Source organism: Palaemon carinicauda, chromosome 6 (genome assembly GCF_036898095.1).
Source record: "Palaemon carinicauda isolate YSFRI2023 chromosome 6, ASM3689809v2, whole genome shotgun sequence".
Lineage (NCBI taxonomy): Eukaryota > Metazoa > Arthropoda > Malacostraca > Decapoda > Palaemonidae > Palaemon > Palaemon carinicauda.
Window position 1 is genome coordinate 19,174,496 of NC_090730.1, and position 24,727 is coordinate 19,199,222.

Below are 24,727 nucleotides of genomic sequence, written 5' to 3' on the forward strand. Positions count from 1 at the left end.
TAACAAAGAGCAAAATTGTTATAGAGGTTTTCACACTAACAGAAATAATCTTAATTTTTATATCAAATAAATTCAATTCTCAATTCTGATTGATTATTAAAAGACAGGATTCTTTATAAAGGATTTAATTAACTAAGTTTAATATAGTATATTTACATTGGTGATTGTATTGTTTTAGAATTTATTTAATTTTTTTTTTCTTATATTATGAAAATACAATTACATTTTCTTAACATACATTTTTTTCCTTTTATAAAGAAATATTTCCTTAACAAATTATATTTTACATTTTTGTATATACATTATATATACAATGTATATACAAAAATTCATTTAATTAATGGAAAAATATTTTTTACAACAAAGGTTCAGTTAGCAAACGTGGTTATGATGACTCTTCGTCAGATGAAGTTAGTTCTATCATAAAAGATTCAATGAAATGGTTAATACAGACGTCATTTTCCCCGTCTTCCTTTATAATGTTATCAGTATGCTTTATAGCCTTGACCCAATTTTCCTATCAAATCTGAAAGTCATTTTTTGTATGTTGGTTGCATCTGTGACACGTTTGATTGCTTGGTCAATTCCAAATTTAATAGTTTCATTATCCCATTCCCATTTAAAAAAAAAAACTTTCCCGGATGCATAACAATTTATTCAAACTTACATATGAACTTTGAATGATTTCTTGCATACATATAAAAGCCAGCATCTCTAGAAATCCTTCAATTATTGGTGATCTTTTGCAAACACTCAAAACAAGCATGATTTCCGAAGTCAATAGTATATCAATATCCCTACTTGTCACCAATAACTAAACCTCAACTAAGCAGGATAAAAAAGACAGAACTTATATGCTAAAATATAGCTTATTAACTCATCCCTTATACATTACTTTGGTCGATTTTTTATTCTTTGTTACTACTCTAAGAACTCTAAAGATAAAATTTCCCATATATGTGTGTGGTCAAAAGGGCGTCTTTACTTGGTGATCGAATAAAGGATGGTACTTTCCTATAATCCTATTCTCAATTCAGGTATAACCGAGAGACGGATGCATTACTTTAGTCCCCCAAATCCTGGACAGTAGTTGTAGAACTTGTAGTTGTGAACTTGTGATCAAGGTACCAAGAGAGGAGACTCCTTGGTTGTGACGCTGTTTGTTGTAGTCCCACCGGGCATACGAGTCATTTCCGAAGACGGGCTAGGTCGCTAATCCGGATTTCAGATATCCCCGGGGGACCTCTGCTCTTTGTCAGTAGTGTTGGTGTTGGTGACATGGTCAACTTGGTCTTCACTCCTCCCTCGACATCAGTAATTGTTGTCCTCAATGTCCGTCCAGCTCACTCACTCGCAGTCTCGCATTGCTGACCTGACTGAGCTACAGGAAGGACCTTAAGTTTCTTGAGATCTTGTCTCCTTGTGTCTTGTGACGTCTGGACTACACAGCGTGTACGTGAGGTGTTGTTTATTCCCTTTGGCTCGACTTAGTGCATTTTCCAAATGGAAGAAGACCTTCGTTGTACGCTAGAGAATCTGGATTTAGAGTCCGACCAGGACTCAGAGTCTGACATAGAAGATGATGTAAGTATCTAAGTGGAGATTTAATTTTTTCACCCAATATATTGATACTTCTAAGCTAGCCCCAGTTTCTTAATTTTGCCTTTTTTTTTTTTACTCAGATCGTGTTTTGATTACACAAATGCTTAAGTCTTGCAGATGAAAGGAATTCTTCAAATTTTCTGTAGTAGATAGAATGCAAATTTCATGAGCATATTAACAGTTCGCGTTTTTATGTGTTACTGTGTGTATGTATTTTTTTTTTTTTTACGTAGTACATCAACAATAGTGGCGGTCAAGTCTGTTCGTTCGTTCGTTTGTCGACTGCCTTGTAATTCAGTTATAAGATAATGTCATAAGAGTTTTGTTATTATTTCGGGTAATTTCTTCGCATTCTAACTCAGTGCTACAAATATATTATTTACACACTAGACGATCTACCTTGTAGTCGCTCGTTCCGAAACATTTTAAAACGGCGTATATATATATATATATATATATATATATATATATATATATATATATATATATATATATATATATATATATATATATATATATATATATATATATATATATATATATATATATATATATATATATATAAATGTGTGTGTGTGTATGCGTGTGTGTTTCCAGGGCATGTTAATTTACATTTACAATTAATAACAGATATCTTAGTGGCGTCTAAAAAATCGAGGACATCTCTCCAGATAAACTGAGCTCTTGAGTCAGTTTTCAGGATAACGGAAAAAAAAATAACTGCAGTTACGTATATCGAAACACTTTTTGATTGATTCTCTTCGGGACAACGTTGGTAGAACGATGGAATTACACTTTAGTATAAAGGCTATGGTGGAGAAAATTTAAGATGGACGACACCTCTTGGATACTACGAAATTGATCGGCAAGTGTTGATCAATTAAAATTTTAGAATTATTTGGTACGGAAAAAATAAGATTAATTTTGAAATACTAGATAATTTTTCTTAAAGCTTCACCGAATTGCATGGTAGATATTATTAGCTTCCCCCCCCCTTTTTTTTTTTTGATGAAAATCACACCTTCAATCTTGTGACAGGACTGACTTTAATACTTTAAGAACGTCTTGTCCAAAGCAGACTAAAATCATGAAGCAACGAGACCATAGACCGGGAATAGATGTCATGGGGGAAATGTGACGCTCTAAGGGGGACCGAATCCGTTAATCCCGTTGCAGGATTGGAGTTGTGAGCTTCGACAAAGGGAGAGAGAAAGCGAAGCCTTGTGAAAAAATCCTATCATCATAACTGATCTAAAAACTATGAATTTCAAAGAATCCTAAAGTTTTATTTACCAATTAGATAATTTCTAAGTATCCAAATATTGTTTTATCTTAATAAATTGCAATACCATCGTTCAACCAATGTAGTTTCGACGAAGGATCACGTAAAAGAAGATATTCGAGACACGCGTAGACACCAACTTGTAAATGGAGAAACGTAAATGCAGTGTTCCTTTTAACGTGCTAACTATCTGGAGCTCAAAATGTCCGGAGAGATGCTCTCTTCGATTTTTTTATGCTATAAAAATATCATTTATGTATTTATACATGTATATAGTGTGTATATATATATATATATATATATATATATATATATATATATATATATATATATAAACACATACAAAAGACAAGACAAAAACTATAACCTTCGAAATTTGTTCTATAAAGATCGCTTCTCTTGTTGTATTCTGTGGGTAACTCAAGCAATTGAAATATATATATATATATATATATATATATATATATATATATATATATATATACATTTATATATATATGTATATATATATATATATATATATATACATTTATATATATATGTATATATATATATATATATATATATATATATATATATGATACTGCCTTAAGGATATTCATCAAATGCGTAGAAAGTATTTGAAAATTTACACTACCTATAAACTTTTGCATGCGTGTGTGTTTGTGTATGTATCTGCTCGCGTAAATACATAGCCTACACGATTTTACGGAAAAGAAAGTAGAAATTTTTTTGTTCTGTTCTGCACATTTTGTATTGTATCAATTATCCTTATGCATCAATGCCATTTCATAGAAAATCTTTCAGATTTAGATTACTAATGAAAAAAAAGTATAGAAGATTTTCTCAGGAAATGTACATTTGAAAATGAACAGAGTGACTTAATTACAAAATGTTCAAACTCATGGAAATTATTTAGGTGATCAGAGAATTTTAAGCTGACTTGACCATTCTCTCGTTATAAATCGGGCCGAATTGAAGATTAGGAATTGGTTGTTTTTTGGTTTCAAACGGACTGTCTTGGTGAAAATACTCCAAGCGAACTGTACAGATTAGCCCGGAGGGTGGTATTATTCGAATGCACAAGTTTTTAATGTTTATGCTAAGTATTGTCGTTCACATATTGTGATTATAATTTCATTAGTAAATAAGATAGGAAATTGCATTTAAAAACGTCACAATGTACTGCCATCTTTCTTGTCCGTTTGACAGGCGATAAGCAGGTGTGCCAAGCCAATCAAACCATGTAGTTTAAAGGATTCACCTCTATGGCTGAACACTTAAGCGGTAATAAACCATGTCTAGGTTAAAGGATTTATCTCTTAAGATACCCTTCAGATAAGCACCGAAAAGAATGACTTCTTGTTTTCGGTTCCTGAGAACAATAGTCGGTACTTACCGCTTCCTTTCAAGGGATTATCGGAGGTCACTTTCTGACTTTATAGGAGCCTGGCTAATCCCTACAGTTGAAGGGGACCGATTTAACGGATTACGATTTATACGGTCAGTTTAATCAGACCTTGAGTTTAATAAAGTATTTCTCTCGCTGGGAGATGTGCGTTTTTTTTCATCATTAAAATAGAATGAAATATCAATACAATTAAACTTAAGATATATTGCGGTACCTAAAGTACTCATCAGTTATATAATTTTCACAAAGGTCTATGTGATGAATATCATTATCCATTTAACTGAACTCAAAAAGAGTATTTAGCAAAAGATAAAAAGACGCTAAAAAATTTAAGGAAATTTTAAAAATCTTAATCTAAGATAGATAAGACAAAATGTATAAAATTGATTTTTCATACATATACTATGAAGAGAGACTTATGTCAGCCTGTTCAACATAACATTCGCTAGAAGTTTGAACATCTGACCCGATTCAACTGCCCGATTTTGAAGATCATTTCACAATCTGGGCACAACTAGAGTAAAACTTCTTGAATACTGACTCAAGGACAAACATCATACATACATGCATGAAGATAAGGGATTAGCCAGACTTCCATAAGGTCAGAAAAGTGTCCTCCGATAATCCTTTGAAGGAAGGCGACGCCCAAGCATCTGATAAGGAAATGAGTCATATCAGATTGGCGGAAAGTCTGTTTACCATCGACTTTTCAAGTTTTCTTCTGTGAAGATCCCTCGCAAACATTGTATTTTGTAGGCCAACAAAGCAAGGGCAATTCATATACAGGATAATGGTGAAAGTACTGTATTTTCAATCATATGCTTTGAAAATTGTCAATGATATACATGTGTATGCATTGAAGAAGGGTTTGTGTGTGTGTGGTGCGTATGTGTGTTTATGTATTTTCCAGTGTGACTGAGTGTGTTTACGTATCTGCTTGTGTGCATAAATTATATTAAATTTGATAAAAAGATCCGAAATATTGTTAAGTGCATGCTTTATTATTGTGTTCAGTTATCCATACAAAATAATTCAGATTTACATTACTAATGACCAAAAGTATGGAAGATTTTTGCTGGATGGTATGTACATTAAAAATTAGCCAGATAATTTATTGATGGTAAATAGGAACCTATTTATAGCATAACCAATTTATGAGCGGACTCGGAACGCATTTGCGGTGTTTCCAGTTCCTTCTGATCCTTTTAAAGCACACCTGGGTCGATCTCTTTAATCTGCGGGCAGGTCAAGGAAAGTAGAAAAGGGTCGGTTAATAAATCACAAACCCAGATATGAATTATAGGCGGGCAGAGGATATTGGCAACGGTCAACCGCTGTCCCGTTATAAGTTGATCAAAGTAGAAGATTAAGAAATGAAGGGCTTTGGCCTAAATCGGACTCTACTGACCCACAGCCACCGAGAGACGACTAACCCCAGGTCCCAGGACCTGAGATATCACTTGATTTTCGAATTGTTTTTTAGTCCATCTGCCAACTTCAAAGCATAATGCCCATCTCGCAGGCATGTATGAACAGATTAGTAATGTTTCCATAAAGTCAAATGGTCTACGTCGAGCTTCAAGCTTTTAATCATGTATCTGGGATGAGATTATGTCTTCAAAATCCAAAGGGATCCCAATAATCTCCAACCTTTGCTTAGAATGAAATAAACATTGCGTTTATACAGATGAAGTACAAACGCTAGCCATATCCGATAAGATTGTGTGTAAAGCAGCCACCTTTAGGCCTACAAATTTGGGAGCAGACATTATATTATGCATTTTGAGTAAAATATATTCATTTATGTAGCGTCTTCACTCATTTCTAACTTTTACATTTATCATTTTTGAAAAAGTACTGTCCTTTAATATTTTTACGTTTTTTTTTTTTTATTTGGGGGGTTGGGGGGAGAAATGTATGCCATACTCGCCAAACATTTTTTTTATCAACTCTAGTGCATATGTATGTACATTTTGGTAGAACCTATTAATAACAGTCTTACCATTCCTTGAATATAGTATGTTAACAAAACACATCTCTTGTCATCTTAGAATAGAATAAAATGTTGTATTATAATAAAATGTAAAATACACTGTTTACTATAAAGTAGGCCTACACATCAAATAAATAATTTTCACATAGGTCTGCGTAATGGATATCGCCATACTCTTAACTTAATTGAAAACAAGAATAGTTTGGAAATGCTAACAAGTGCGAGATAAAAAAGATAAATAAATAAAAAAAAATAAACTTCATGATTCTGTATATATTATTAGGCCTACCACATACTATACTACATAGAAATTAAATGTAATGGAAAGGCAACGCTAACATGTTTGTAATAATGAACTGCAAATTCATAACGAAATTAAGAAAATCAGTTTTACAGAGATAAAACAGAATGTACACAAACGTATACCACATTTGCTAAACCAGTTTAATCTGAATGAATAGCAAATAATTATTTTGTTTCAAGTTTTCTTTTTTTTTTTCATTTCGGTGTCAACAACTATGTTTTGAATCTTATTCACTGTTTCGTTTCTAATTTACCACAACATTTCAACTTGAAATTGTTCTCGTATTAAGAATAATGATATATCTCAGGGAGCTTTTTTTCAAACTCGTTTATCCCGTCAGTGATTATAGTAAATGCTTGTACTGATTTTATTACTTGTAAAATTTCCAGTTTCCGTCATTTTCTCATTTTTTGGTGCCATCAGCTTTGAAGTGTTAAATTAATTGATTCGATATTCTTGGCTAGATTATCAGTATTTTCAGTAAGATTATTTACATTTGGGTCAGCATAGAATCTGCTGAGTCAACGGTGACAATGCGAAAGTTATTTTCCGATTCAGCAATTTGTGCTTCATGTTTTCCCATTATACCATTTCTTTTCTGTAGCTCTTCTTCCATTTTTTTTTTTTTTGAGATTTTCGTCTCCATATCTTCCTATTTTCAATTGCAATTTTAGCTTCATCTACACATTCAAGATAGAGCCAATGCACTTTATTATTATTATTATTATTATTATTATTATTAGCCTATTATTATTATTATTATTATTATTATTATTATTATTATTAAGCTACAACCCTCGTTGGAAAAGCAGGGAAAATAGCCTAGTGAGGAAAGGAAACAAGGAAAATTAAACAGTTTAAGATCAGTAACATTAAAATGATTATCTCCCATATAAACTAAGAAAACTAACAAAACACGAAGAAGAGAAATAAGATAGAGTAGTGTGCCCGTGTGTACCCTTAAGCAACAGAATTCTAGTCCAAGACAGTGAAAGATCATGGTAGGCCTACAGATGCTATGGCACTGGCCAAGACTCGAGAACAATGGTTTGATTTTGGAGCGTCCTTCTCTTAGAAGATGGTTTGATTTTATAGTGTCCTTCTCCTAGAAGAGCTACTTACCATAACTATAGAGTCTCTTCGACCATTCCCAAGAGAAAAGAGGCAAATTTCTCTATATTTGCATCACCGAAGTTAGTATATATAAAGACACACTTTTGCAGTAACTATCACAAAGATCACATCTTATCAAATCTATGTATGGCCTCTCCCGTTGCAAATCCACACGAGGGACAGTTTTTCATGTTGATGTAGTTTTATTTTCTCTAATATTCTTCCCCAAGAACAGTAGCCTACCATCTCAAAGTTGAGAGAGAGAGAGAGAGAGAGAGAGAGAGAGAGAGAGAGAGAGAGAGAGAGAGAGAGAGAGAGAGAGAGAGAGAGAGAGAGAGACACGTACGAATATAAAATATTGATATCTTAATCCTTGTAGAAACAAATTATAGTCTTTTTATCATCCGAGTATAATCAAAGTTTGTATTTGACGATTAGTAAGAAATGCGTCTTATGTCTCTTCGAAAATCTGCTTGAATGTAGGATAAACATATCACTGTATGACTTTGACTATGAGGCGGAACCAGACAGGATAAGAAACCTACAAAATAAGCGAGTATTGTTTCAAAGGCTCAGTCGCATGTCACCTTTGAATTTTTATAATGATTGGAGTCTAACAAAACTTAATTTGTAGTGAGCTTAGAAAATAAAGAATGCGCACACTGCACAGTACTATAGTCGATTTCTTTTAGCGATGCATATTTGCACAGACTTGCAGCGGTGCCCTTTTAGCTCGGAAAAGTTTCCCGATCGCTGATTGGTTGGACAAGATCATTCTTACCAATCAGCGATCAGGAAACTTTTCCGAGCTAATAGGGCACCGCCACGAGTCGGTGCAAGTATGCATCGCTAAAAGAAATGGACTATAGGAAAGCAGCCCTTACGACAGAAGGCGGTATAACTTTGCTATTAGCGTCAGATTAACTCAGAAACGTTCACCTGTTTTTTTTAATGGCCTTTGCCTGTTAAAAAATACGGGGATATAGTGCAATGGAAAATTTAACCTATCCACATGCATTTGTGATAATTTCATAAGCAGCATCATAAACCCCCCACGCCTATTGATGCAAAGGCCTTAGATTTCGCAAGTCGTCTCTATCTTGAACTTTTGTATCCATACTTCTCCACTCGTCACGGTCCCCAGGGCACAGTGTAAAATCCGGACGTCGGATGCCGTCCGGGAGAATAGAAAATCGCTTGTATCACCGGGAAAGACGCGAAAATACACCTCTTTTTTGTGACTGGTAATATTCACTGATACTTTCTGTTATTATCTGAATAAATGTTCGAAAAATATTGGTTTATTTTAATGTTATTGAGAATAATCTGAATCGGACGTCAACATTACACTATTTAACTGCCCGCTATTCTCAATAAAATGAAAATAAATCAATATTTTTCGAACATTTATTCAGGAAATAACAGAAAGTATCAGTGAATATTACCAGTGTCAAAAAAGTGGTGTATTATGGCGCCTTTACCGGTGATACAAGCGGTTTTCTATTCTCTCGGACGGCATCCGACGTCCGACGTCCGGATTTTACACTGTGCCGGTCCCCAGCCAGATAGGTCTGGGTCTTCCAACTCTTCTAGGGCCTTGTGGAGCCCAGTTAAAAGTTTGGTGAACTAGTCTCTTGAAGAGGGCAAAGAGCATGCCCAAATCATCTCCATCTACCCCTCACCATGATCTCATCCACATATGGCACTGGACTCTAGTAATCTCTTTTAAAGCTTAATTTCTGACCCTGTCGTCTCATTTAACTCAGTATTCTTCTGAGGGTTTTGTTCGAAAATTTATAAAATTTGTCGGATATTTTTTTTTTGTGATAATTTAGGGGTTTATGATTTATATTTCGTTACCATTTAACATCAGCTTTTCGAAGTATGACATCGGTACAATGACAAAACAAAGAACCTCTCATCTTGTAATGTCTTTACAAATGACATATATTAGTTTTACAGCATATTCCTTTGAAGGAGTATGTTATATTTTTTTTACAGCTTACCAATAAGTCAGATACCAAAAAGGAGTATTCGTATAGTAAAGTGTCGAAATTTAATTAAATTTGTCCTAGCTGGGAACTGACACATCACATAGTCACACTGACAGGTCTGACTCCGAGTTCTTGACAATCAGACAAAGAGTCAATGACAGACAGTTGTCAAACTTCATTACTTCAGTTACTTAACATTTCGTGTAAAACGCCTCGAGTGTAGTCGTTGTCACAGTTTGTCTCAGCCTTTCAACGAATCCGTATCAATAATATATTTGGTATATGCAACAACATTTCATAGCAGTAAGTTATAATTTTCTAAAGATTTGTTTTAGTTTGTGTGAACACAACCTTAAGATAGTGTTTAATATGCGATGTTATAATCCTTGATGAGGCACTAGCCTACGGTAGCTTAGTTATGTGGATGCCTTTTGTGTTTATATAAGGCATTTTATAAATGTATTGAAGGTGTACGGTAGCTGTATACTTCTAATTTAAGTGCCGAACCTTATTAAATGTTGCTCTGGCATTACTTCACCGGTATTGGTCAAAGATACGATAGTGTACCGTGGGAAAGAACACTGCTTGGTAATATGATACTTGCATTTTTCATCGGATGTATGCATTGTGTAGTTTTGCAACTTGTTAAATTGTATTTTATGCATTACCAACTATTATTGTTGGTTCGTAAAATTGATTTAGTGTAACCTTAGCCCGTATTTATAATTTGACGATGAGTGTGAAACTAGATTTTGGAGACTTTAAATTCCCCTGAAATAATATATTACACTTGTTAATAATTGCATTTATGCTTAATTACACCATTATTAGTTATGATATGTACCTCATGTATCATCATAATCCTGCAAAACCATATGCATGTAAATTATAGTTCTTACTTAACCTAACCTAACCCATGATGGTCGAATCTTTACCTGCCTGGGATGGGTAAGGGCAGACTGGACCCTACCAAAACTGACCTTGAGGGCCAAAAGGCATAGAAGTTATAGGGATAAGTTTGGTTTTATTATAGTTATGGTCAGGGAAAACTTTCTTAGTAAAACTTAACTTCTCATAGAAAAATAAGGTAAATTTTTAGTTTCAGCCAAATTTGGAAAAATGCAATAAAAATATATTTGTTGCATCAGAAATAGTGTGGTTTCAATGAATTTAACGTTTATTTTGACTGCAAACCAACCGATTTAGAGATTTACTATGTATACCCTAGTTCATCCCACCAATTATGGGGGACACCCTTTGGGAACCGGGGTATTGGGTGGGGGAAGGGGGGGGAGGGTGTTGGGGCATTGAATGATATTTGCAATAAATGAATAATTAATGTTCCAGCACCCCTCCCCCATACCCCTAACTAGGCCTACCGGGGGGAGGGGGGTAGGGCCCCCCAGCGACCCCCCCTTAAAGCCACAGTAATTTTCAGGGCACCACAGAACCTAACAAACCCACCTAACCTAACCTAGGGGCCCTGTACCCCTACCGGGGGGGGGGCTTCGCCCCCCCTGCGACCCCCCCCTTATGGCCAAAGTAATTTTCAAGGCACCACAGAACCTAACAAACCCACCTAACCTAACCTAGGGGCCCTGTATCCCTACCGGGGGGGGCTTCGCCCCCCCTGCGACCCCCCCTTAAGGCCACAGTAATTTTCAGGGCACCACAGAACCTAACAAACCCACCTAACCTAACCTAGGGGCCCTGTACCCCTACCGGGAAGCCCCCCCTGCGACCCCCCCTTATGGCCACAGTAATTTTCAAGTCACCACAGAACCTAACAAACCCACCTAACCTAACCTAGGGGCCCTGTACCCCTACCGGGGGGGGCTTCGCCCCCCCTGCGACCCCCCCTTAAGGCCACAGTAATTTTCAGGGCACCACAGAACCTAACAAACCCACCTAACCTAACCTAGGGGCCCTGTACCCCTACCGGGGGGGGGGCTTCGCCCCCCCTGCGACCCCCCCTTTAACCAGGGGTAAATTTGAATATATATATTTTGTTAAATCACTTCTTACCTTAAACGGAAGATGACGATGAAGATATGGAAGGTTGTGGTTGACCCTCTTCTGAATCATCAAGTACTGGAATACGTTCAGATTTGGTACAATACCACACATGTCTATCCTCACGAAAATGTAAAGGCGAATCACATTTACCACACTGGACACTTAAAGGTAATACGGAATGCTCCCTTAGAAAACGATTCACTACTTCAGGAGTTCCATTATAATTCCCATGAAATCGGCCGATCACATCAAAATAGGAATAACGACATATTTCACACAACCGTACCGGAGGATCCATGACAGTTAAGTGACGTGTGATGAAAATATAGAAACCGGAACTTTTGAAAACCGAAAACAAACGACAATCACGGGTTTCTCCCATAATGAAATAGGGAAAATAACAAAATACTATCGTTTACAATGTTATATTGCACGAAAAACAGATCCTTGAAACAAGACTGAGAGACCAATGAATCGTCCAATAATAACCCTTGAAAAGAACCCAGTAGTATTTAGATTGGAGGAGCGACATTAGTGGGAGGAGCAAATGCGCATTCAAGTAAATATTGTCACATTACGCAATGGGGCGGAGCCAAGTAAGATGAAAACAGACATACAAACGAACAAGAGCTAGGTCCCGTGGCAGCGTAAAGGTATACAAAACACTTAGAAATAAAATGCAGACCTACATTAACTGAAATAATTATCTCTGTAAGTAGACATCAGCGTCAATAATGTATTGAGAGAAAGTTTTTTGTTATCACGTGCTTTACTAGGAAAATATATTAATATAATACATTTCCCAATTTGGTTGAAATTAAAACTTTACCAAAAATAATTTTACCATAGCCATACCTTGGCTAGTATGTGAGACTCTTAGTTAAGAAATGGGGCTATGCATCTTCAGAAAGCCTTAAGTCGTTGAAAACTCACCCCATTCTTTTGTAGCATGTTATGTTTTAGCAGGTTTTGGGTTGGGGTGGCATTGTCTTTGTCTGCCCTTTAGCATTGCACATTTCCATATTCCTTAATAAATTTTTAGGAAGTATGACTAGAAGACTTATATCTATTATTCTTAAAGATAATCTACGCTATGTGATACTTTAATAAATAGAAAAACTGGAATTTGTTATAAGAAATGAACGAATGGTGGCTAGTTTGGCATTTTTATCTATTTGTTTAATAACAGCTGGAACTGAATAACCTACATATTGGTCAACTAAAATGTGAAGGCTAATTGTTACTCTTGACTCCATTGTTAACATTTGGGAGACTGATGGTGAGATATTGCGCATGTGTTGCTTACTCTTGCTTTTGCAAGCTCTTCTGTTTTTTGTATGACATAATCATTACCTGTCTTGGTAAATATATGGACCCCTTATATAAAGACAATTATACGGGACCCCAGTCAGAAACTGGGATTTCTCGGGTGGGGAAATGTCGTAAACGAGTGATTTTCACGAATAATAAGCCCAAGATAACCAGTTGGGAAAATATATGCTTCATATAAGTGGCTGAAAACAAGCCAAAACATGATTATTTATCACTTGAGATTTGTAAAAGAGTACAGAACTTTACAAACCCACATAACCTAACCTAGTAGTTCCCAGGTCACAACTCTTAGCTGGTGGCAAGCCCCCTAGACCCCCCCTTCCCAGGTCACAACCCCTAGCCGGGCACAAGCCCCCTAGACCCCCATGCCCAGGTCACAACCCTTAGCCGGGGGCAAACCCCCTAGACCCCCCTTCCCAGGTCAAAACCCTACCCAAGTTACAACCACATCCAGGACCCCCCTTCCAAGGTCGCAAACTAAAATAAAATCACAAATAAATCCTTACATTATGGAAAAATAAATCACAAATAATTCCTTACCTTGCGAGTGGCAAAAAAGTCCCTTTCTTTTCCTTTTTTCGGCAATCTTTACAGAAGCTTTGCAATAGAATTGTGCTGGTCCTCCTGAAAAATTGAGTCGAATGGGACCTTTGAGGCATTATTTCGCGTTAATTATTTTTGTCATATGAGTAGCAATAACTTCACACTGAACAGAGAGCATTTCCATCATAATCAATTGCCAACATAAATGAAATTACAATATATTTCAAAATAGATTGATGTAATTCCCTTAAGTTCCCTCTTGGAGACGTCTTTATGTGATGGTGGTTAAGTTGAAACTGAAGGGGAAGGTAAAAAAATATATCTGTGGTAGAACAACATCCGGGAACTTAGGAAGACATACTTGTAAGCTGTTAATTGGTTTAGAAAAAAACACCTGTCAAATATGTCATTGTAAATGCGCAGAGAGCTCCCCAAACCATGAGAAAAAACCATGCGCAATAAGTCCCCTTCAGTCTCTCAGTTGTAAACAATTGACTTAGAGTGAAAAACATACTTCACATTTTAATAGACCGATACACAAGTTATCATGCCCCAGCCCCTATTAAACATATAGAGAAAAATACCAAACTAGCCTGCACTCGTCCATTTCTTATAGCGAATTCAAGTTTCGCTAGAAATTCAAGTGTCATATATTTACCTGTCTTTTTTTTAAACCAATTATGACTTTCCAAATATTCTTGCACAAGTTAGTGTAATTTCAATTGTTGGCAATTGATTACTGTATGATGAAAACAAACTGTTCAGTGTTTAGATATTGTTGCTCATGTGAAAGTTAGAAATAATGACTCAATGGGCTTGCAAGTGCAGCTGAACATGTACCACTTGCTAGGACATAGTGCAGTTATGTAATGTTAATTTTGCGAGCCTAGCTAGCCATGGCGGAGCAAAAACCATTAGAAGGAGGCGGAGTGCATCATAGATTATTATACCGTAATTTCCAGCCACTTGCATAAACCATATATTTTTCCAACTGGTTATCTTGTGTTTATTTTGCATTTCTGACCATTATTTTTGCTGCAAATCACACGTTTTTGGCATTTCCCCACCCCAAAAAATGCCAGTTTCCCACTGGTGTCCATCCATAATTCTCATTATATAATGTGGTCCAAAAGCTCATAAACGGATGGTTTGCCTCAATAATCATGCTCAGAAATGCATAAAGTTACAAGATAGTGAGTAGGTAAATATATGGTTCATGTACTGTATTTGGCTAGAAATTAAAGCATCATAATCAACATATATACTGTTCAGTTAATTTCTGTGGTAGGGTAGTTATTCAACAACAGAAAGGGATTACTGTACTGCTAAATTGGTACGAAGCTTGCTCGACGAATAACTTCGTGTTTGAAAGTTTTAAAGTTATTTTACTCTCCTTGTAAGGTTCTCCGTTTTTCATAGAAAATTTTTTTTTTGTGTTAGCCATTTACATCATTATATATATCGCCCAAGTAAGATTTATGCAGCAAAAAATTACTAGCGAGTATTGATGAGGAGGCTTATGCATTACTTATTGGGTAATTATTGTGAACTTAGGCTATATACTGTAGACATTTTTTATCATAATCTTATTGAATTTATTGATGCTATTGTACCAATCACCATTCACTGAGATTTTTAGGTAGGCTTATGTTAGTACTGTATTGGGTTTCAGTTTATAATATGTTCAGCTTATGAAGTTAAGGTTATTTTTCTATGAGGAGAATTTGAGTTTTACTAGGAAAGTTTTCCCTGTCCATAACTATAATAAAACCAAACTTATCCCTATAATTTCTATGACTTCTGGCCCTCAAGGTCAGTTTTGGTAGGGTCCAGTCTGCCCTCTCCCATCCCAGGCAGGTAAAGATTCAATCATCACGGGTTAGGTTAGGTGAGTAGAAGAGAATGTGTATCGTGGACGTGTTGATCTGAAACATTTCTGTGCTCCTTTCCTTTCCGTTGTGCTACTGTTTATGTTTTTATATATATATATATATATATATATATATATATATATATATATATATATATATATATATATATATATATATATATATAAATAAAAATATTAAGTAATCAACTGTACTTCTCCATACTGTATTTGGATTGAAAGATCTACTTCGAGTTCTTATGATAATGGCTTGAAACAGAAAGGCTTTAGCATACCATGAGCGACTAAGAGGGTTCTAAGATGAGCAGTGTATTTCATGATCTCCCTCTGGTGGTTTTATTAATGGAATGTTTTTGTTCATGACAAGTTAAATGTTGTTATTATTAATAGCCAAGCTACAACCCTTGTTGGTAAAGCAAGTTGCTATAAGTCCAAGGGCTCCAATAGGGAAAAATAGCCCAGTGAGGAAAGGAAATAAGGAAATAAATAAATGGTAACAAATTAACAATAAATAATTCTAAAAACAGTAACAGCGTCAAAATAGATATGTCATATACAGTATAAACTATTAACGTCAAAAACAGATATGTCATATATAAACTATTAAAAGACTCATGTCAGCCTGGTCAACATAAAAACATTTGCGCCAACTTTAAACTTTTGAAGTTCTACTGATTCAACTACCCAATTAGGAAAATCATTCCACAACTTGGTAACAGCTATAATAAAACTTCTAGAATACTGTGCAGTATTGAGCCTCATGATGGAGAAGGTCTGGCTATTAGAATTAACTGCTTGCTTAGTATTACGAACAGGATAGAATTTTTCAGGGAGATCTGAATGTAAAGGATGGTCAGAGTTATGAAAAATCTTATGCAATATGCATAATGAACTAATTGAACGACGGTGCCAAAGATTAATATCTAGATCAGGAATAAGAAATTTAATATACCGAAGATTCTGCCCAACAAATTAAGATGATAATCAGCAGCTGAAGACCAGACAGGAGAAAAATACTCAAAACAAGGCAGAATAAAAGAATTAAAACACTTCTTCAGAATAGATTGATCACCGAAAATCTTAAGACATTCTCAATAAGCCAAGTTTTTGTGCAATTGAAGAGGACACAGACCTAATATGTTTCTTAAAAGTAAATTTGCTGTTGAGAATCACACCTAAAATTTTAAGTCATACAAATTTAAAGAAACTATCAATACTGAGATCCAGATGTTGAGTAGACACCGTCCTTGACCTACTTACAATCATACTTTAAATTTTGTTAGGATTCAACTTCATACCCCATAATTTGCACCATCCACTAGGTTTAGCTAAATCTCTATTAAGGGATTCACCAACCCCAGATGTACATTCAGGGGATGGAATTGATGCAAAGAGAGTAGCATCATCTGCATAAGCAACAAGCTTGTTTTGTAGGCCAAACTACATGTCATGTGTATATAGTATGAAAAGTAATGGGCCAAGAACACTACCCTGTGGAACACGGGTTATCATATTCCTATACTCACTGTGGTGCCCATCAACAACAACTCTTTGAGATCTATTTCTTTAAAAAATCAATAGTAATGTTAAGAAACGACCCATCCACTCCCAACTGTTTGAGTTTGAAAACAAGGGCCTCATGATTAACATGGTCAAAGGCAGCACTAAAATCAAGACCAATCATACGAACTTCCTGACCACAATCAAGGGATTTCTGTACAGCATTGGAGATTGTAAGAAGAACATCACATGTTCCAAGGCTTTTACAAAAACCAAATTTGCAAACTAGGGAATAGATGATTACATTCAGCAAACCTATTAAAGGGATTTTGACGGAGGAAAAATCTATTTCTGGGCGAGAGACCTGTGCCGCCCAGTGAATTGCTCCTTAAGCACCATTTCTAAGGTAAATAACTGCTATAATATTACCAGAGAAAAAATGCATAGGAATGCTAGGTTGAACTAGCTCGCTCACCTATTTATGTCGATATAAACTGGGGCGTAATATAATCAGAGGTCTCGCACCATTTAGACATTTCCTCTTCAGAATCCCTCAATAGTGAGGTGCTGTTCAACAACAACTGCTGCACAGATCAGTACTACTAACTCTACCCACGCTTGCCCAACACTCCCCATAGCACCCCAAGTTTGGGGTCTGATCAGGGAGGGACAACTAGGGCGGATTCACTGGGCGGCACAGGTCTCTCGCCCAGAAATAGATTTTTCCTCCGTCAAAATCCCTTTTCTGGGCTCAACCTGTGCCGGCCAGTGAAATAGTACAAGAGAAACGAACCCAAACTTCAGTATATATGAGGGAACGAATTAAAATCAAAATAACATAACAGTAGTTTAATCAAGAGTTGTAGTAGTAGATGATAGTCTTTTCATAACATCAAAAACTGACAAGGTATAATATCCCAGGAAGGGATGGCAAAATGTAAAAATAAACTTGATAATCAAAATTATGATCCGAGGTCAGAACATCTTAGATAATACCATATAAAACTGGATATAAAAGGAATACAGTTCGCAGGACAAAATGTAAATATGATAATTAGTAATAGAGATAAACAATATCCTAAGACATGGAGACACCCTTGGGTGTGACATAACAAATTGAACTCGGGTTGGAACTGTAAGTGAGGCAGGTAAGAGGAAGAAGATGGCAAGACATAGTAAATTTAGGAATTAATTAGGAATTAATTTGTTCGGGGGATACCACGCTCCCTGCGGCTACGGTAGCGAGCTGAAGGGCCTCTAGATGTTTAAGATAGTGCCGCCTGAACACTGACGGGGATTTCCATCCGGTATATTTAGTAAGATCTGCAAAGTTCATGTAATGGAAAAAATTTATTGAGGTTGCTACCGCCCGTATGTCATGGACGTGAGGGAAAGACTCCGGATTAGCTTGTTTGATAAAATACAAAATCTGTTGCCTGATCCCTTTTAAAGTTATAGTTCCTCCCTGCTCTCTAACAAACAAGGGCCCTGAGGTCTTATAGGAAGTCCTCGATAGAAAGGACTTTAGAGTGGTAACAGGACACAGGGAAGGATCCTGAGGGAGCGGGATAATTTTCCAGGAGGACCATCTGTTCTGAGAGTCTTCATTTTTGGCCAAGAAGACTTTGTCTGGGGAGAGGAGAACTTCTCCTGATGGAAGGAACTCAATGTGGCCTGGATCTCTTGACAAGGCAGCTAATTCTGAAATTCTAGCACCGGATGCTAAACTCATAAGAAAGAGTTTTTCTGAGTAGAGGTATATACTCACATGAGTCGTTGATGGTTTCTGATGCCAGTTTAAGAACATCATTGAGAAATCAGGAAACCGAGCTAGGACGAATGGATGGTTTCAGTCTGGCACATGTTCTTGGAATTGAAACTAGCAATGAGTCTGTTAGATCTATATTAAACCCGACCAGAAAAATTTTCTTCAAGGCAGACTTGATGGTAGTAATAGTGTTAGCTGCCAAACCTGACTCAAACAAGGTTCTGAAAAAGGTAACCGTCAGGTTTAATGTCATAAAGACAACATTAGAATCCATCAAAAACTTTGCTAGTTTTTTGACTGCTGAGTCATATTGACGAAGAGTGGAGTCTCTCTTATCTGATTCTAAGAATAAAGTATTCTGGGGATCTATGTTAACCCCTTTTTGGGCCGCAAACTTCATGAAGTCCATAAAGTTAGGGCGTTCTGAATGTTTGAGGAAGCGAACACAGTGCGCGTTTGTACTATTTGAGTCAAAGTCAGGTTGGGAATCTGGCGAGGGCGGAGACTCAGCTCCAGTAAAAGAGGAAATCAATTGCTCTTGGGCCAATTGGGGGCCACCAGGGCTACTTGACCTTTGAAGGTTCGAAGTTTGTCCAGCACCTTCATCAATAGGTTCACCGCTGGGAAAAGATAATCCTTTCCCAGGTGTTCCAGTTCTGAGACATGGCATCTGTGGCGTAAGCCCGAGGGTCCAGGTTGGGGGCCACATAACATTTTAGTTTGTGGTTGGACTCAGTCGCGAAGAGATTTACCTGGAGGTCCGGGACCTAGGAGAGGATCCACTGAAACGATTTTCGATCTAGTGACCATTCCGACTCCAACGGGGTCATCCTTGAGAGTGCGTCTGCCACAACGTTCCGAACTCCAGCCAGATGGACAGCTGATAGGTGCCATTGGTTTGAGGCTGCTAGGGAAAAGATCGCTACCATCACATGGTTGATGGTGCTTGACTTGGAGCCCCCTCTGTTTAGGCAACGGACTATGACTTCATTGTCGAGAACTAGTCTCAGGTGTTGCTTCTTAGCCGGGGAAAGACGTTTTAAAGTCAGTAAGACCGCCATGGCTTCTAGGACATTTATATGGAACTGTTGGAACAATGTGGACCAAAGGCCCTGAACCTTCCTGTGTTGGGAATAACCTCCCCAACCTGATAGGGAGGCATCCGTGTGGATGACTATCTTTGGAGGAAGGTACTGTAACGGAAACGATTTCGATAGGCTCTTGGTGGTTGTCCATGGGAGAAGCCTCTTCCGAAGAATGGGAGGAAGACGGGTCTTCTTGTCTCGAAATTTGTTGTTCGCTCTGGAGCGCCAAACCTGGTTTATGTCCTTCAGTTTCGCTTTCAGTAGAAGGTCTGTCACTGAAGCGAATTGTAGGGATCCTAGGATCTTTTCTTGATTCCTTCTGGGTGTTATCTTTTCCCTGAGAAACCGTTTGGTATTCTTCGCAATCTCTATTCTCTTGGATCTGGGAAGACATAGGGTGTGAGAGCGTAGGTCCCACTGTAATCCCAGCCACTGAAACTTGGTTTCCGGTGTTAGGCGGGACTTTTTGAAATTTATTTGGAATCCCAGAGACTGAAGATACTGAATCACTTTGTTTGTCGCTCTGAGACAATCCTTGACGTTGTCTGACCAGATTAGCCAGTCGTCCAGATATGCGACGACTAGGACCCCTTGGGTTCGAAGTTCTTGAATGACTGATTCCGCCAGTTTCGTGAAACTTCTGGGCGCGATGTTGAGCCTGAAAGGCATCACTTTGAACGTGTAAGCCTTGTTGCCTAGTCTGAATCCTAGGAATGGGCGGAAATGTCTCGCTATTGGAACGTGATAGTAAGCATCGGTAAGATCGATGGAGGTGGTGACGGCCCCACGGGGAAGTAAGGTCCGTACCTGCGAGATGGTAAGCATGTGAAACTTGTCGCATTGAATGAACAAGTTTAGCTGGGAAAGATCTAGGATGACTCTTCGGTTGTCCGAGTCTTTCTTCGGGACACTGAATAAGCGACCTTGAAACTTCAGATGCTTTGTTTCTTTGATTGCGTTCTTCTGCAATAGATTTTGGGTAAACAGAGTCAGATCCGGTGTCGGGAGTTGATGGAATTTGGTCGGTGGAGGAGGCCCTTCTATCCAACTCCACCCCAGGCCCTTGGAAATTATGCTGAAGGCCCAAGGATTGAACCTCCAGCGACTCCTGAACGCATAAAGTCTCCCTCCTACCTGAAGATTCTCAGTAGTTGGAGGATTTTCCACCACGGCCTCCGCATGATCCCTTTCCACGGGAGAAATATCTCCCCTTGCCTCTGTTCTGAAAGGAACCTCTTGATCCAAGGCCCCTGCCTTGCTGGTATCCTTGAGAGGCACCCCGGGACTCATAGGTAGGGTTGTAAGCCGGTGAGGTGAACGAACTTGAAGCCATCTGGCTTTTAGGGACGAGAACATATTCCTCTTGGGGCTGAGGCTTGGAGGTGGAGGGTTGGATAGTCTTAGCAACCGGGATCGGCTGGACTACCTGGAGAGGTTGGCGGAACTGGGCAGAACTATAAGGACGTAGCCTTTTCCTGCCCCAGGAATGAACGTTCGACTGTTCAAATTTCCGTTTGGGAGTGAGACTCCAACGGACCTTGAGGCTCTGGTTAACCCTGGCAGCTTCGCTCAACACCGAATTGACCATGTCCTCCGGGAACAGGTCCGGACCCTAAGCGGAGGCCTTAATGAGCTTATTCGGCTCATGGCGGATAGTAGCCTTTGACAAAACATGCCTACGGCAACGTCTTTTGGCTACCAAGAAGTCATAGCAATCCGATAACAAGGATTGTAAGGTGGCCTTTGTCAAGACCTGAAAGACGTGTTCCTCATCAAAGTTGAGGGAAAGCATCTCTGACATCGTCGAGATGTTTAGGCTCCTGCCAAATCTAGACTGGGACTCGAACTCGAGTCGAATTAAGGTTTCGGGAAGTCTTGGGAGACGTTCGCTAAATTGCGTCGACGCACAATCAGCGGATAATTTGCCAGAGGTAAATGTTGACTGGATGTTAAGCCAACATTCGTTATCTGATGGGAGCAGAAGAGATGTATTGTCTGTCTCCCGAAGCTGGGGCAAAGGTTTGTCTTCGGCCACCCCCTGAAGAGCTAAGTCCACCATTTTGGTGACGCAAGGAGTAGGGGTTTGCTCGTCCACAAGAAACATAGTGTATGTGCTCTTGTGGGGAGTTAGCATGGTGTTCGTGCAACCCCACTCGTTCAGGGTTCTAACCCAAACAGACTGAGCCTGTTCTTTTGGGAAGATAACGGTCTCCTTAGGGACCTTATCTAGCCGGACAAGAGCTTCTTCTGTCAGCCGGGTGAAGCCGGGGAAGGGGGATCGAAGGCCGGGAGGGAAGAACTCAGTCTTCAATGGGCCGGGTTCCGAAGCCTTTAATACAGTGGAACCTCTACACACGAACGTATCTACATCCGAATTTTCCAACATCCGAAGTAAAATTCGAGCAAATTTTTGACTCTACACCCGAATTTTATTTCGACACACGAAGTAGCAATTTTCGTCGTACCGGTTGTATCCGAATTTTTCGACACGCGAAGTACAATTCGAACACGTTCCTACTCTACACCCGAATTTTTTTTTCGACACCCGAAGTAAACAATACTCGTATGCGTAGTCGGTGCTCATAGCGCCTGATGTGTTTTTTATTTCCGCCAATAGAAGGCAGCACTTCAACCTCGGAGGGACCCTCAATTAGCGTGGCTCTGGTCAGTCCTCTGTTCTCGTTGGCTTTATGTGGTTGTGCCCTGTGCGTTCTGCTATTAATTGTGTTTTAATCGTGATTTTTTACATTCATCCTTTTACGGTATTTTACGAAAATCATGGGTCCTAAAAGGCTTAGTTTCGCAAGTGGTAGTGGTAGTGGTGAGAAAAGGAATAAGGAAATGCTTTCTTTAGAAGTAAAGCAAGGAATTATTGAAAAGCATGAGCGTGGCGTCCGTATGAGTGAACTTGCAATAAGTTCCGCGCAAATAAAAGAGGTGTTAGGAAAATATCAAGACGTGGTCGACTTCATCGACAAATACCATCCAAAGAAATTGCAGGTTTGTCGTGTAGCTGCGCAGTTTGATGATGTTTCCCTAACTTATTTTCGAAACATTCTGAAAAGCTGTACCAAGCAACTTTCTATCGATAGCTTCTTTAAAAAAACTACGAAGCGAACTCGTGATGAAGAGGAAGGAAGTGGTTCAAAGAAAACAGCAAAGAGTGAAGAGAAAAAAATTCAATCAATTTTAAGTGTAGAGAGTGAAAGTGATTAAAATTAATCATCAAAAAGAAAAAAAGAAAATGTAAAAAAAAAAATATAAATTATAAAAAAAAAAAGCTAAGTTATGTTAAAGTTCACTTAGTGTAAGTTAGAATAAGTTACGGTAGTGTACGTTTATCGTAGTTAACCTCTCTACCTCCTCGCCGCCCGTCCGTCTCCTCTCTGCATAGCAAGACTAACAACACCTGCGCTGGAGTTTCTAAGGTAAAGTGACGCTAAAAACCCGTTTCTTATTTATCATTTTTTGCTAATTCTTCTTATTTACATGTCTATTCTTCTTATTTACATGTCTATTATCTAATTTAGTGTTCATTATTCTCATGGGAAAATTATGTGTAGTAGTTTATTAAGAAGTTATCATAGGTTTTTGGGCTCAACCACGGATTAATCCTATTTCAATGTATTCTTATGGGAAAATTCGTTTCGACATCCGATCAATTTCTACATCCGAAGTTGGTTCTGGAACGGATTAAATTCGTATGTAGAGGTTCCACTGTAGTCAACATCCCGTCAGTGAAAGGGGAGTGGAGCGCCATTTTCCACGGGTTATTTTTAGTGAAAGGCGGGAGTTTTGAGGCGTCCGGGATGAGGAACTGCTGTTGTTGAGGCAGTCCTCCTTCTAAGGTGTCCAGTCTGTTGGTAACGGCAGATAGCATCGAGCTAATCTGCTCTGAGACAATCCTAGACATCATATTAGTGAGAGCCACCGGGTCGAAGTTGGCCGGGGCAACTGAGGAAGTTGGCTGCACTCCCGGGTCCTGAGAAGTAAAGGAGGTGCTAGCTGAGCCACTTGGGGCTCCGGGGAGGGAAGCCTTCTTTGACTTGTTGTTTTGGGTAGTGTAGGATTCTTGCGAGTCCTAACTAAGAGTCTCTTCTGAGACTTAACCTTGGGAGGAACCGGGTGTGATCTTGGGGTAGATTCACGGTTCGCATCAAAACCTAGAAAGGAAGAAGTATTAGATGACGAAGAAAAAGAAGGGCTAAGAAGAGGGATCTTAGCGCCGGACCCACCTGCCTCGCCTACCTCCTTACCTGGCTCCGGTTTGTCCAAAACCATGGGTTCCAAGTCCAAATTCAGAGCTGCAACATTGTCCTCAATGGGGTCGGGGTCGTCACCGAGGTCAGTATCCTGATCAAGAGCAAGGCCAAGGGTTGCTGTAATGTCGGCAATAATAGGGGCTGGCACTTCTTTAGGCACTGCTGCAGAAGATTTCGTGTTGGGATAAATCAGGTTGCAGTATTCTTCAGAAAGAACGTAAGGCTTCTTGGCCTTGACGTTACGGGCGAAGCCGCCTACCCAAACTTTCAAGGTGGCTCTTGCTGTGGTCTTAGCTGCTTGAGAACTCTGAAAGAGCAGGGGTATGGTTAGCAAACCCGGGAGACGGAGCTCGAGAGAAATGATAACCAAAGGTTCATTATATAAAGCAAGAGGAATGCAAGTAGAAAAAATGACCGATAGAGGACTCACTGATTCCGAAGAGAGGGTGGTGACAAGGTTGTAACAGACAAGGCAGTTGTTGGGGTGCCAAACTATAAGGTCATCCATTTGGACCCCGCAGTCGGCGTGAGATCTACAGACCTCATGTCCGCAGGGCTGTTGAAGGACGGCCGCGCAGGCTGTCATCTGACAGCGGACCACCTGTAAAAGGAATAGTCTATGAACACCTAATTA

General features: G+C 38.5%; 1 protein-coding gene across 2 annotated transcripts in view; it reads left to right on the forward strand.

The window, feature by feature from the left end:
* Positions 1-1,313: 1,313 nt before the first annotated feature.
* Positions 1,314-24,727, forward strand: part of LOC137642480 (myb-like protein X) — an 87,005-nt gene continuing 63,591 nt past the window's right edge. The window contains exon 1 of one of the 2 annotated variants that reach the window (XM_068375068.1): positions 1,314-1,584. In XM_068375068.1, the coding sequence (XP_068231169.1) occupies positions 1,504-1,584 (81 nt within the window). In that variant the 5' untranslated portion in view covers positions 1,314-1,503. Of the gene's footprint in view, positions 1,585-9,847; positions 10,003-24,727 lie in introns of those variants that run through there. The other variant, XM_068375069.1, reaches the window with a different exon arrangement.